Source organism: Labeo rohita, chromosome 7 (genome assembly GCF_022985175.1).
Source record: "Labeo rohita strain BAU-BD-2019 chromosome 7, IGBB_LRoh.1.0, whole genome shotgun sequence".
Classification (NCBI taxonomy): domain Eukaryota; kingdom Metazoa; phylum Chordata; class Actinopteri; order Cypriniformes; family Cyprinidae; genus Labeo; species Labeo rohita.
This window is the reverse complement of record NC_066875.1, coordinates 18,222,635-18,236,243: the sequence shown is the minus strand read 5'-3', so window position 1 is coordinate 18,236,243 and position 13,609 is coordinate 18,222,635. Positions and strand designations below refer to the sequence as shown.

Below are 13,609 nucleotides of genomic sequence, written 5' to 3'. Positions count from 1 at the left end.
ACAAAAACAAAACATAAGAGTTCGTAAGAAAGAAAATTGTCTGGTTACTTTGAATGTGTAATTTAAAGCTGTTTAGAGTTCATCTATCAAAAGACGAAGCTGAAACACTCGGAGCAGATGTGTCTGTGCCCATCATGACATTCAACTGTGGTCAGAGGTCACAGGTCTCCTTTCCAGGACAAGGAGTTGCTGGCATCCTCCCTAAATAACAACAAAACTTAATTAAACAGTTCATTGAAGTAATAAGCAACATGCTAAGGGAAAAAACATTTAACCATTTGAAGTGACTGGAAGTTTGCAGAGGCCCTTTAATGGGCCCCGATCCCATTTTTGGTATATGTATAATGTAATCACTACCTAAAACCCAGTTAACACCCAGTCTGAATGAACAAGCTCTGTGGAAAAACCCATACCAACTAAAATATCTGAAATAAGATCTAGCAAACAGTCTTATAAACAAACTATTAAGTGTATGTTTGAGCACTGTTTGTTCTGACCACAGTATCTTGACTTCCTTTTAATTAAGATGTAAAAATGAAAAAATATTCTGCTTGGCTTCAGTAAACAGGGGTGGAGGGAGCGATAGCTGGCTTTTGAGAGTTTATGTGAATTCCAGCCGTGAAAGAGATTAGCATGCTCTTATCATGTTCTTCCTCTCACTACTGGCCAACATGTTATTACTAGGCTACCTGTGTTTTAAAATCCATTATCGTGAGGATTGTATCACAGTAATGAAAGGCTTGCCAGGGCATCTCTCCACATATTTGAGGCATGTTACATGCTTTGCTTCATTTGGAACAGACAGATTGTTCACACCTTATAAAAACAATCTATACAGGACCAGCCCACATCGGTTTGTACCAGCCCTGTATAATATCTAATGGTGTCATGCTATGGATTACCAGATACCAGAGGTTAGTAGATCAACAAGATGAAAGCAGATGGGATTTCATCTAGATGCACAGGAATTTAAACCCTTCAACCTTTAGAGTGTTTCTTATGTTTCATAGCAATAACAACGCAGTCTTTACCAAAAACAAGTGTGGCATTTAGGCTACTAGAAAAATTGTCATCACTTACTTACCCTCATATCATTTTAAACCTGAATGACTTACTTTATTCAATAGAACAGTGCTTCTCAACTTGTGGGTCAGTGTACAGTCAAAAAAACAACAACAAAAAATATAATTTGGGGTTCCAGCATATAGTGCTGAAACCCTATTGTAATGTTTAGAATGGTCACAGATCAGCGATCTCCCCGTAAACCTTATCGTTCACACCAAACCGTAAGTCGTAGAGACTTGAAACTTGGAGGGATGGTAGTGCTCACAACGCCCACAACGTGACTCACTCCAATCGGCCTGACGGGGGCACTACAGCGATCAAAAGTACAAAATCGCTCTTAACTCCCAATCCATCTGTCGCAGGCTCAAGTGTCTTATGTGGTTGAGATCCTTGGCTCACATCATATAAAACGTGAAATTTTCAGGTATTTTGCATTTTTTGAAAAACCTACTTTCGCAAACTAGTTCTAGGTTTTTTTTGCCTGATCGGAATCAAACCAGTGCAGAAAGATTCCCTGGAGAGTGAATATAAATAATTATCAAAAAAAAAAAGCACAAAAACTTTAGAAAGGGTCAGGGCCACTTTTAGTAAAATGCCTATAACTCCTGAACGGAATGAGATATCTCCGCCAAACTCACGACACTTACATAAGAGCTCAATATGAGGTCACAGGTAAAACAAATTGTGGAGCTTGGCCATTTGGTGGCACTATAAGGGGGGGGGGGGAGGGGGGAACTGTGCAACCATCCTAACAACATGAAAATTGCTGAGCCCAGTCTTGGTCTAAAGTGCCACAAGTGTGTATAAGGATAATTGCGTAAAACATGGCCACCGGCCGATGAAGTTTGAGCACCTGTTAGACAAGGTTAACGGAGGCCGATCGAAACAAAACTCATTGGGCCTGTTGGACTTGAGGCTCCAAAGGTCTGAGAGAAGTTTGAAAGAAATCAGCCAATGGGGGGCAATATCACATTTTTTAAGGACATAAATGATTGTAATTGTGCGTTTTTTCACTCATACGCACAATATTCCTATATATACAATACTCCACCGATAACTCCTCATTCCGGACAACTCTGAATCTAGAACCACTGCTGTCAGTCAAGTTGTTTGTTAAATGATTGAGAAGATGTAAAAACTAAAAAAAAAAAAAAACTACTTTTGCAAACTAATCCTAGGTTTCTGGAAAAAAACACTAGTACAATTCTCACACAGTACAATTCTCTGGACTCTCTAGGCCAATAATTACCCCCCAAAAAATGTTGAAATGTATAATTTGGGAAGCTATAAAGGGGTCGTTTAGAAAAGGGGCCTGTCCAAATTTACCCAAAATCCTAAAAAGCCTAAAGGAAAATTCAAAACTTCACAAAACCTGGTGAGCACATGCGACAGGTGATACTAAACAAGCATGCAAAGTTTTAAAGGAGAAGTCCACTTCCAAAACAACAATTTACAGATAATGTACTCACCCCCTTGTCATCCAAGATGTTCATGTCTGTCTTTCTTCAGTTGTAAAGAAATTATGTTTTTTGAGGAAAACATTTCAGCATTTTTCTCCATATAATGGACTGATATGGTGCCCCGAGTTTGAACTTTCAAAATGCAGTTTAAATGTGGCTTCAAATGATCCCAAATGCGGTTGTAAATGATTCCAGCTGAGGAGGAAGTGTCTTATCAAGCGAAACAATCAGTTAAGTTAAGTTTAAATACTTTTTAATCTCAAACGCTCGTCTTGTCTTACTCTCCCTAAACTCTGTGTATTCTGGCTCATGACAGTTAGGGTATGTCGAAAAACTCTGATCGTATTTTCTCCCTCAACTTTAAAAATCATTTCAAAATCATCCTACATCGCTGCAGAAGTACCGACACAGTCTTGCAAAGTGAACATGCAAAGAAGATCAAACACCCTTAACAAAAAAGGTAAAACAGCGATATAGGACGATTTTGAAGTTGAGGGAGAAAATACGGTCACAGTTTTTCGACATACCCTAACTGTATTGAGCTAGAATACACATAGTTCAGGGAGAGTAAGACAAGATGAGCATTTGACATTAAAAAGTATATAAATTGTATTATTTTTATGAAAATAACCGATCATTTTGCTAGATAAGTCCCCTTTTCCTCGGCTGGGATCATTTAAAACCGAATTTGGGAACTATCCTGTCATGTCAGATGTTATACTGTGCTTGTATGTGTGTGTATATATATATATATATATATATATATACACGCATATTAAAATACTACATATGTTTATTCTGTGTAAACGTCTTCTATGTGAAATCTCTTATTCAGGTCAGTACTAAACAAAACAATAACATGCATTTTGTATGATCCCTCTTATTTTGGCAAAATAACATTTTGCAGATTCTGCAAAGTGTATGTAAACTTTTGACCTCAACTGTATATATGTGTATGTATATGTATAAATAAATAAATAAATAAATAAATACACACACACGTATATGTATTATATACTAATTTTATTTATTTATTTATTGGTTTTTGATTACCAATACTTCTTTAAAACATCTTTTGTTGGCATACAGGTTTGGACCAGCATGAGTGAATAATGGCAGAATTTAGTTTTTTAGTTAAAGGCCTTTAAGGTCTGTTAAGATTCTTACTACTTACATTTGCCTAGTTTATTATTATTATTTATCTGATCATTATTTGCAAAACTAACAATCTTATAAGTCATTTCTCTGCGTCTATCTTTTAAACGTCAGAACTGTCTCACTGCCTCCATCTAGTGGTTCAGCATAAAAATGCATCAAGTGGAGAGAAAATGGCTGACACCAAAAAGTTGATGTCACATGAAGAAATCCACAGCAGATGTCAGAGCCATTAAAGAGTTTTATTTGTTTATATTAAATCAAAGGAAAGCACTATAACATACTTCACAAACCAAACGCCTTGTGGTGTAATACAGAGGCTTTCAATCTGGGTTCTGTGGACTCACAGCTCTGCGTATTTTGTATATCTTTTATGGATGATCTCAGTCAGGTGTTAAATTTGCGCTGCTGTGGGTCCTCAGCTTTGGGATTAAAAACCTCTGGTTTAGTAAATCTGTAATATCAGAAAAAGAAAGATTTTAATATGGCATATTACAAAAAAAAAAAAGGAAGTAACACTAGTGGACAAGAAAATATTTTTAAATAATATAACTGTACATTTTTTAGAAGGTGACAAAAAAAAGACAACAAAAACATTAAAAGAAAACAAATTCCTTCTATAAACAGAAGAAACAACTAATATCTCGTTATGAAGACTACATTTAAAAAAAGCCAATAAACACCTTTTTTTGCCATTAGAGCACAGGGCCTGGAAAAACGGAAAAATAAAAAAAAGAAAGTATCACAGTACACTCAAAGGGACATCAAGTGGTCAAGAGCAAGAATAAGGCAGGAGAAGACAAATAAAACTCCTCCCAGAGAGAGAGAACGAATGATGGGAACAGACTCTCTTGTCGCCTGAGGCCAAAAACAAACCAACAGATCCAACAAAACCAATAAAATGTGATGCCACTGTTAATATTCATGAAAAGTTAACTGAGCAGATGACAGAATGAGAGATGATAGAAAGATGTTAGTTATATAAAGAGACACTTTTTTAGCAGATGCAGCAAAACATGCTCCACCGCACAGTACTTGTCTGCATCACTCATACACATCAAGGTCTCTATTGCAATGTTACAAAATGAAAAACCTGCAACTGCAGAGGGTCAAAGCCAAATCTTGTTTTGTATTTTGTACAGGGGACTAGATTTATCAAAACTTAAATAAAGGGGTTTATAAAGGTGCAGTCACATTTATGTTGTTTGCCAATTGTCGTGAAAACTGCTTGGTTTGAAAGTGACTTTTGTGCTTCATACATCTCTACATGACTGACAAATTAGCTAAATTTCGCTAATGTCTCCACACTTTTAATCTCTGCTTGTGTCTTCTCACCTACTTGGACCACAATGAACGATGCACAAAGAAGAAGAGAAAAAAAAAAAGTGAAGAATTTAGTAAAAGCTACTTGATTGATTTGACCAACAAGATGGATGACCTGGATGAATGCAAAAATACACAGCAAAAATAAAACAAAACAAAAAATTGTGGACATGGCACACAGATAACGTTGTTATTGCTTTCTATTACCAACCTCTGGAAGTGGAATAGAAAGCTACACAAAAAACAACATAGATAGAACAATGCGTTTTGGATTTCTAAATCTCTGGCAGTGTTGCCAAGTCTGCGGTTTTCCCGCAGAATTGGGCTACTTTAACACTGTTGCCGCGGACTGTCTCGACCCCAGTAACGTCGTATTTATCCCCTGAAATGCGAATTTCAAAAAAACGTGCATTATCCACCAGAACGCAATTTTTAACAGGGGACCCCCCCCTCGAAACATGATAGTTTTGAGTAGCAATTGGGTGGGTTTTGGTGTGAAAACCTGGCAACCCTGATCTCTGGATCTCAGTTATAACAGTTTCTCTTGGAATCTGGGAACATTTTACCTGGATCTGGCAGTCAAGAGGCAAGAGGTGGGCATAAAACCACGATACGGTGACAAAAAATACATTCCTGAGCTATATTTAGACATCTTTCTTCATCTCAAAATATTTGGTCATTTGAATCTAGTCATTCACAAAATATACTGCATTTCAAAGTCCTCACATGCATAACATGCCGAGAAGGCAAAAGCCCTCAAAACAGCACAAGCAGACGTCGGCAAAATAAAAAGTACTTTTTTTGAATTTGTTCAGATCAGTGCAAACTTCAGCATGAGCAATAACAATGATACATGTGTCCCACGTCCACAAATCACACCTTTTAAAAGACGTTTTAATTTTTTTTTTTTGTAAAAACCCCTCACAAGGATCAGAGCTGCAGAGAGAGGGCCCATGCTGAACAACGGTGAGAAATACCATCACAACAAACGTTCACGAAAGAAGACGTCCACAACAAAAGTTCAAAGGGAGAGAACATAAACAGATGAACGAGTACAAATACAACTGACATATTCGAAGCCGCATTACAAGTCTGTATAAAATCTGAAATAAGCACAAAGATATAGTAAATATACAAGTAAAATAGTTCCTTTTTATGGTCTAGATTGTTCCAGCCGTCTGAGACAGTCCTGTGCTAAAGTTCTGCATAGCCAAAGCTTCTACTCGCTAACTATGGACTGGATCAACATCAGCGAGATACAAAGGTTTTTTCGTTTCGATTTATACCAAAATCGTAAAAATTTCAGCGCCTACTCACAATTCGTAGTTCTTAAACTTTATCTTTGTAAACAGTTTGCCCTTTTTCTGTTTCAAAAATACATTCTAGTCAGACAGAAAATTGTGAGGCATATATATGTGGCAAAGCTCTCTTTTATCGTTTTTTCTTTTTATACAAAAAAATATGCAAAATAATGCTCTATACACATCATCTACACACCTCCTCTCAGGAGGAGAGGTGTAATTCATTCAATTCGCAATCATTTGAAGAAGAGGGACTGGCCACATTCTGAAGGACGGACTGAGTTTTCACAGCCTGGAGCGTGTACGAGTGGCACTGGCTCACCTACGCGCCAGCAACGAGATTGCTTTCATGCGATTAGCTTAGCGCATGCTCTAAACTTCAGGCAGTGACACCAGAAACTTGGTTAGTTTAGACGTGTGTGCTCGGTAGCCCGAACCAGACGGTTCGGGACACCGAATATGTCCTGCTCTTGGTACTGAAATAGAGTTCGGGTGGCGTGGCGAGGGGGAAAGGCTCAACCCATCCTGCTGGTGTCTCGTATCACAGCATTTGGTGCATCAATATGGGCTGGTATTAGGCCGGCTGTCGACTCCTTCTGTTCCATAACACGTCATATTGTCGTCTTCGCGCCGTTCAGGACCGTCCCATCCTTTTGCTGCTATCGAAATGTCATTGAAAGCTGGTGTGACCTTCTGATAACATCCAAAAGCGATGTGTAAAACGAGCACATTCATTGTTTTGGTTTGCATGGCTTTGAAATAGACCAGCAATGCAACAGGCCGATCCAGCCATCGGTTTGGCATTGCTATGGCTTCGGTGTTTTCTGATTGTCACTCGGCACAAGCAGTAGATACACGGCGGGTTCAAGCATGTTTGTTTGCTTCATTGTCTTTACGGGTCAAAGCACGTGTGAAGCGTCCACGCATCTGTTGAGTGATGAACGGTGTATTGGGAGGCAGATGGAGCATGCTGAGCAATGGCGGCCATTGAGAGACGGCATCTGGGTGACTCACGCGAGCGTGATGTTTCGCTTTGTAGTGTTTATGCATGCGCTTTGTGTTTAGGAAAATGTAAAGATTGTTTTATACGTTTATAGAAATCTGAGTGCTATAGGTTCTGTGCTTTAGTCGTCATGTTCATGGACTTGTATGCATGCATGCATGATGTGGCTCTTTAAAGTCTGTCGCTGCGAAAGCTGTCCTCTACCGAGGGGTCAGGGAGGACCATATCGGGGTCACTGAGCATGCTCAGCCCATCCAAACTGAGCGGCTCAATACGTAGTTCGTCCTCCAGTGGAAAAACTCCTTCTGAGTCCAAACACTCTGGCACTGCAGACAACACACTGCTGATGTCCTTAGACAGGCTGGGATTGGAGTCGTCTGAGAGAGAATGATAAACAACAAAACTGTGAGTACAGGAGATGTGAAACTTTCTATTCATTAAAGACTTGAAATATACATCAGTTTCCACAAAAATATGAAGGAGCACAACTGTTTTCAAAATTGATAACAATAAATATTTCTAAAGGATCGTGTGACAAATTCTTTGATTTCTGCTGCTGGAAATTCAGCTTTGCCATCACAGGAATAAATAACATTTTAAATATATTAAAATAGAAAATAGGCCATTTCCGCTGTGAATTTTTTTTTTTTTTTTAAATACTACTGGTTTTACTGTTTTTTTTTTGTTTTGTTTTTGTTTTAAATCAAATAAATGCAACCTTGGTAAGCATAAGAGACTTATTTCATAAACAAAACAAAACATAACATCAAACCCAAACTTCAAAATTTTGAACAACATTGACAAATCAGTAGGATTCCAGTAAATTAATTAATTCAGATTTTATTTTTTAAAAGAACGTGTTTGTTTTATTTCTCATATACATAACTGGTATCAATCTCAGGCAGGTTTGATAAAGAGTTTGCCAGGTTTTCTTAGGTAAATCGTGAATCTACTTAAAGAGGTTGTTCTGCATTATTAACTCTTTCCCCACCAGCATTTTTGAAGAAAGTTGCTATCCTCTGCCAGTATTTTTGATCATTTTCACTAATATTTCACACCCCTCAGAGTATTTTTATAATGTACATCTGAACATGCAATACATCAAAACAAAAAAACAGAGCTTCTACTTTTAAACCAAAAAAAAAAATCTGTTTTATTCTACTTTAAGCTTTTTTTTTTTTTAAACACTTGAATGTAGGCAAATTTCATAAAAAGAGCAACATTTTGAGCAAAAAGGTGAGAAAATTGCATTTTATCTGGATCAACACCCCCAAAGCTTTACCTCCACCACTTCCTGAATCAACATTTAACTCCGTAACATTAGGCAGTTTTCATTTATATGCTGTTTATTGTTGATGATCACATTATTTCTCGTAAGTCACAGTTTTCATGCAATATAGGAAGGAAGAAAGATCTTTCTGAAGATGAAAAGCATGAGCTTTTTGAGTTAGAGCTGGCTGAAATACAGCTTTATGCACAACTGTCAGCCTGCAAAGAGAGACACCAGCAGCTTCAAATACCTGTTTGCTGCTCAGCAGTGGCATTTAGCCGCCCTTACAATAAAAAAAATTGTTTGACTGAAACTTTCCTTAATAAGCCTTTAACTCACCAAGCTCTTCTGTGCTCTAAATCAATCACAAATCTTTTGACAGTTCAATAATCTCTGTTCAGTTAATGCAAGATAAGTTGTTTTCATGCCTTTTGCAAGACGTTGCACTATTTCATGCTTTTCATCTTCAGAAAGATCTTTCTTCCTGCCCATATTGCACTGTGACTTGCTTAATAATGTGGGAAAAACCTCTTTAAGCAGGTTCACCATTTACCCAAGACAACTTTCTATGAATCTTTATTTTTCCAAAACATCCTACTTATGTCACTTGCATAATAATTGGAAACTCAGCTTGAGACTAGGTGAAAATCAACTAGCATATGTTTTGAATGTGACATTTCCTTGTTATCGCCATTTACATTTTATTGGCAGCCCCATAAAACGAGTGCATAAATGAACCTCATTTTAAGAATTGGTGTTTGTGCTTTGAAAGCAGGGCACGAGAATGAAACACTAAGAGAGTAAATTCTCATAACGACTCACAACGCCTCGCTGTCTGATCATCCGCACCTGTAAGGATGATGTTGGGCACTCCTCCTCCACAGTTAGAGTAGAGCATGTTGGGCCTCATCTGAAGGTGGTCTTGCAAATTGCCATGGCTACCGCCCAAGCCCATGAGGGCAGCCTGGGAGCAGTAGAGGTTGGAGGAAGGATCAAACCCTCCTGCCATAGAGCTCATGACATTTTCCAACATATTATACTGATCCTGCTGTTTAAACACACACAAAAGATTTGTTACGGAGTTTCTAAGACAAAACCTGATCAACCGCAGGATCTTATATCTTTACCTGATAGGATGAACACTTGGACTGACGTCCACAAAACTGCTGCTCCATAAAGGGATCGTTAAAAAATGCTCCCATGCTGTTGTGCTGCAAGCAAAAACAAGATTTAGTGTTCTCCTGTTCAGCCAAGAATAGCCAACTGCTGAACATTAGTTTCCTCTCAAATCCCTTTTTCTACTAATGATTTCATTGGAAACTCACAGCACTGGAATTGAAGTCGAGCGGGACGCTGTGCAGCGGGGACACAGGCTGATGCTGCTGATGCTGTTGTTGCTGCTGTTGGCCACCTGTTGGTCGTTGCTGTACCCCTGGATGCTGGGAGCTCTGCTGCATAGACGGATGGGACTGGGGAGGCGGTTGCTGCTGCTGTAGGGGCTGCTGGGTTTGCTGGTAAAGGGGGTAGGGAGGGGGCGGCTCCATCGGCAAGTTGCTGGTGTCCAAGGCAACCCCCTGAAGGGAACAGGAAAGTTATAAAATCATTTGACTGGGAGCTTGGCTACGGTACGCTGCAGAACTCTCTGTTCTTGGCAAAAATGAGTAATAAACCAGCTGCCACATTTCTAAGTACAGGACTCCATGTAATAAATACGTAAACAAATTAATTTTTGATGGATTTTGAATGATGTATGACTTTAGAAGTGATTTTATACAGGTCATATGGACAGCTTTTTTCCATTTTAGCTGCATGACAAAAAATTACATGCACATGCATAATTTGGAAAAGAGCTCTTAAAAATTAACAACCAAGGCATTTCGATTAGATTACATTTTGATTCCCAAGCTCTTCATTCAATTTTATTTCCATTTTGCCTACTCTGTAACTGCTGTAAATTATACAGGGAAGCGTCTGGTATGGTACATTACAAATATAAAGTTAAACCATCATCAAACCATAATAATTTTTGATATTTTTTACTAGTTGGTGCAGGACACTATAGTTCATTTTTTGTAAGCGAGGATAGCAAAAATAAAGTAAACTGTGACATATTATAACCAAAAATTCTTCATACAGTGGACTACCAGTAAACCTGATAAAAATTTAGGACCAAAAATTATAAATATTGATCTGATCATATTTTGCTTAAGTGTTTTTTTTTTTCTTTAATTGCTAATGTGAACTTTTTACACAACAGACTAAACTAAATTAAGCACTGCTTGGTAATGGACCGTTCACAAACAGCTTGACTGACAGGCGATCTGACCAATCATGATGCTGAATCTGCCCTTCTGTCTGACAAACAAATCAGACAGGAGAGTAAAATAACATCCGTGGATTTTTAACTTGAAAAACTGACGTCTTTCTGTGGTTGAAATAAAATATGTTCTAATATTCATTCATGTTTTTTTTGGTGCTTTAAGTAAAGAAGAAAAGACGGTTGTTTCACATGTCATTTGACCTAATAATGCAATACAGTGATCTATTAAGACACATTAAAGAGCCACAAAATGGTATTTATTGTTTAAATTTCTTGACAAATGACACCATTTTAAATCTGAGACCTTGTTTCATACCAGAAGTAACCTGCTCTGTCTTGTCTAAACTATAGCGAATAAACTGTAATAATGTGAGAAATGCTGAAGATGTCTCAATAAATGTTGGTTTGACTGCATATAAATATTTATATAAAAAAATATATATTTTATTATGATAGGTCAGTAGCTAGACAGGAAGCGAAGTAGGAGAGAGAGGGGGATGGGATCAGGAATGGTCAGAAAGTTCAAACTTTGGGCACTTGAAGCGCAACAGTGCTCCAGAGAATTGTCACATTATGTCATCAATCCAGAAGGTGGCCACTGCGGCAGCACTGAATGTAAACAATGCCACTGAACCGAATGGAAATCATGTATGGGCTTGACGAAAAAACTAAGAAACTACAGTAATTCACTATGTTGGGATAAGAAATAGAAGGAAGAACTGTTGGGTCATCAGTCTGCAATAAATAAGGCAGATTTATGAATATTTACCACCTATTACAGGGTTCGACAATATGGACTGCCATATGGCCCGTGCAGTGCGTACATTCGCTGCACTGCATTCATGTTCCAAAATGTTATAGAATGTTATTATTATATTCAGTCTGTAAAAGGTCATTAACAGGGGCTAGAAATGCTGAAGACGGACATAAGAAAATACTGTAGCAGGCAGATCAATCTCACTGTTCACGATGCATGAAATATTGGGGGGGAAAAATCCTAAATAATGAATTTGGGGTAGGAGTTTATATGAATGTATCTCTGAGGGGAACTGTCTGTTTTCAGAAAAGTTTGCATGGTATTTTGTTTTCATCTAGCATCTGTATAATGCATTATCGAGCAGTTTTAATATGCGTAGCGCAGCCTTGTGTAGAGCAGTAACCAAGGAAACACTATTGCTGCTTAGCGTAGAGCCCTGTTTTAACTTTAGTTTGTCAAAATATAAATTCAAAATACCCTGTCCAAGCACCCTCTCCAACTTACTAAGTCCTTCTCTATATGATTTGGCAGCTTCCACACATTTTCCGTGGTTTAGACAGCATAAATTAGTAGAACAATGCCTTCAGTGGTACATTAACCGTGCAATCAATGCTGCTGTTTACATACGAGTATCCCTGCAATGGGCGCGCTTCCGGGTAACTGACCAAAAATGTGACGTCGGCGCAAACCCTCTATATAGGCCATGATCACACAGCAGCAGAATACGGTTGTCAATACCGTATTTGAGTCCTTAATACGGTTACGTTTACACACAGTACAGTTATTTACAGGTGTGACAACCGTATTCTATAACTGAACTCACACCCGTAAATTTTCAGGACTTCTTAGAACACTCGCGCTGTGTGAACGGAAGAGGACTGGACAACTTGTTGTCTGTCACATTATACAGTGCAAGAGAGCCGCTCTGCCACACAAACGTGGATCTACCGTGTGCTGCGTGTTTTCATTTGTGGTTTCGGTAACTTACAGTGACGGAGAAATGACCTGTGTGTCATCTGAAAGTTTTATATCCAGTCTCCACCTGAGCTGCTCCCTTCCCATCAGTTTTGCGTTCTTTGCACGGCTCAAATGCTCCGCTGTCCACTCAAATTTAAAGGCTGCTGTCGGATAATGATGATTTGATGGATGAACTCGCGGCTAGATTGGACTTATGTCAGAAACTGATAATACTTTCAGTTTTATGCACGTCGCCATCTTTGATATTACTTTGGTCACTGTTGCTATGGTTACTTGTAAAGAATATGGGGTTGACTCCTGTTGCACGTTCATACAGACAATATTCGGAAAACGAATGTAAGCTGCTGTATGAATGGGACATTTTGGCCACGCTCACACAGCAGCAGAATATGGTTGTCAATACTGTATGTGAGTCCTTAATACGGTTACGTTCACACACAGTACGGTTATTTACGGGTGTGACAACCGCATTCTATAACTGAACTCACACTTGTAAATTTTCAAGACTCACAACCGCGTTCTTGGAACACACGCGCTGTGTAAACGGAACAGGACTGGACAGCTGCTCCCTCCCGTCAGTTTTGCGTTCTTCACACGGCTCAAATTCTACGCTCATATTTAATAGCTGCTGTCATTAATAATGATTTTCAGCTAGATTTATGTCGTGTTCAGCTTTGTAAAATGCATTCAAACACTACTGTTTTACTGTATTTTTGACATGACAGTGAGTATAAAATGACACAAATTAGGTTATGTTTGATGAAATCCAAGAGCTTTCTGGCCCTGCATAGACATCAATGTACCTACCACATTTTATGAAGCTACGAGAATATTTTTTGTGTGCAAAGAAAACAAACATAATGACTTTGATAAACATTTTTTTTCTCTTCCGTGTCTATCTTTGATGTGTTCACAAGAGTACCACGATGCAGAATTTTCTCGTAGTTTCATAAAATAAAATAAAAAAGGGTTGAACC

At 38.3% G+C, this 13,609-nt stretch overlaps 1 protein-coding gene across 5 annotated transcripts in view; it reads right to left on the bottom strand.

Annotated features, from left to right (window-relative positions):
• Positions 1–3,903: 3,903 nt before the first annotated feature.
• Positions 3,904–13,609, bottom strand: part of crtc3 (CREB regulated transcription coactivator 3) — a 51,144-nt gene continuing 41,438 nt past the window's right edge. For 3 of the 5 annotated variants that reach the window (XM_051115198.1, XM_051115199.1, XM_051115196.1), the window contains 4 exons: positions 9,903–10,151; positions 9,705–9,788; positions 9,400–9,625; positions 3,904–7,684 (listed from right to left, as the gene is read on the bottom strand). In XM_051115198.1, the coding sequence (XP_050971155.1) occupies positions 7,479–7,684; positions 9,400–9,625; positions 9,705–9,788; positions 9,903–10,151 (765 nt within the window). In that variant the 3' untranslated portion in view covers positions 3,904–7,478. The remainder of the gene's footprint in view (positions 7,685–9,399; positions 9,626–9,704; positions 9,789–9,902; positions 10,152–13,609) is intronic. The other 2 variants (XM_051115197.1, XM_051115200.1) reach the window with 1 other exon arrangement.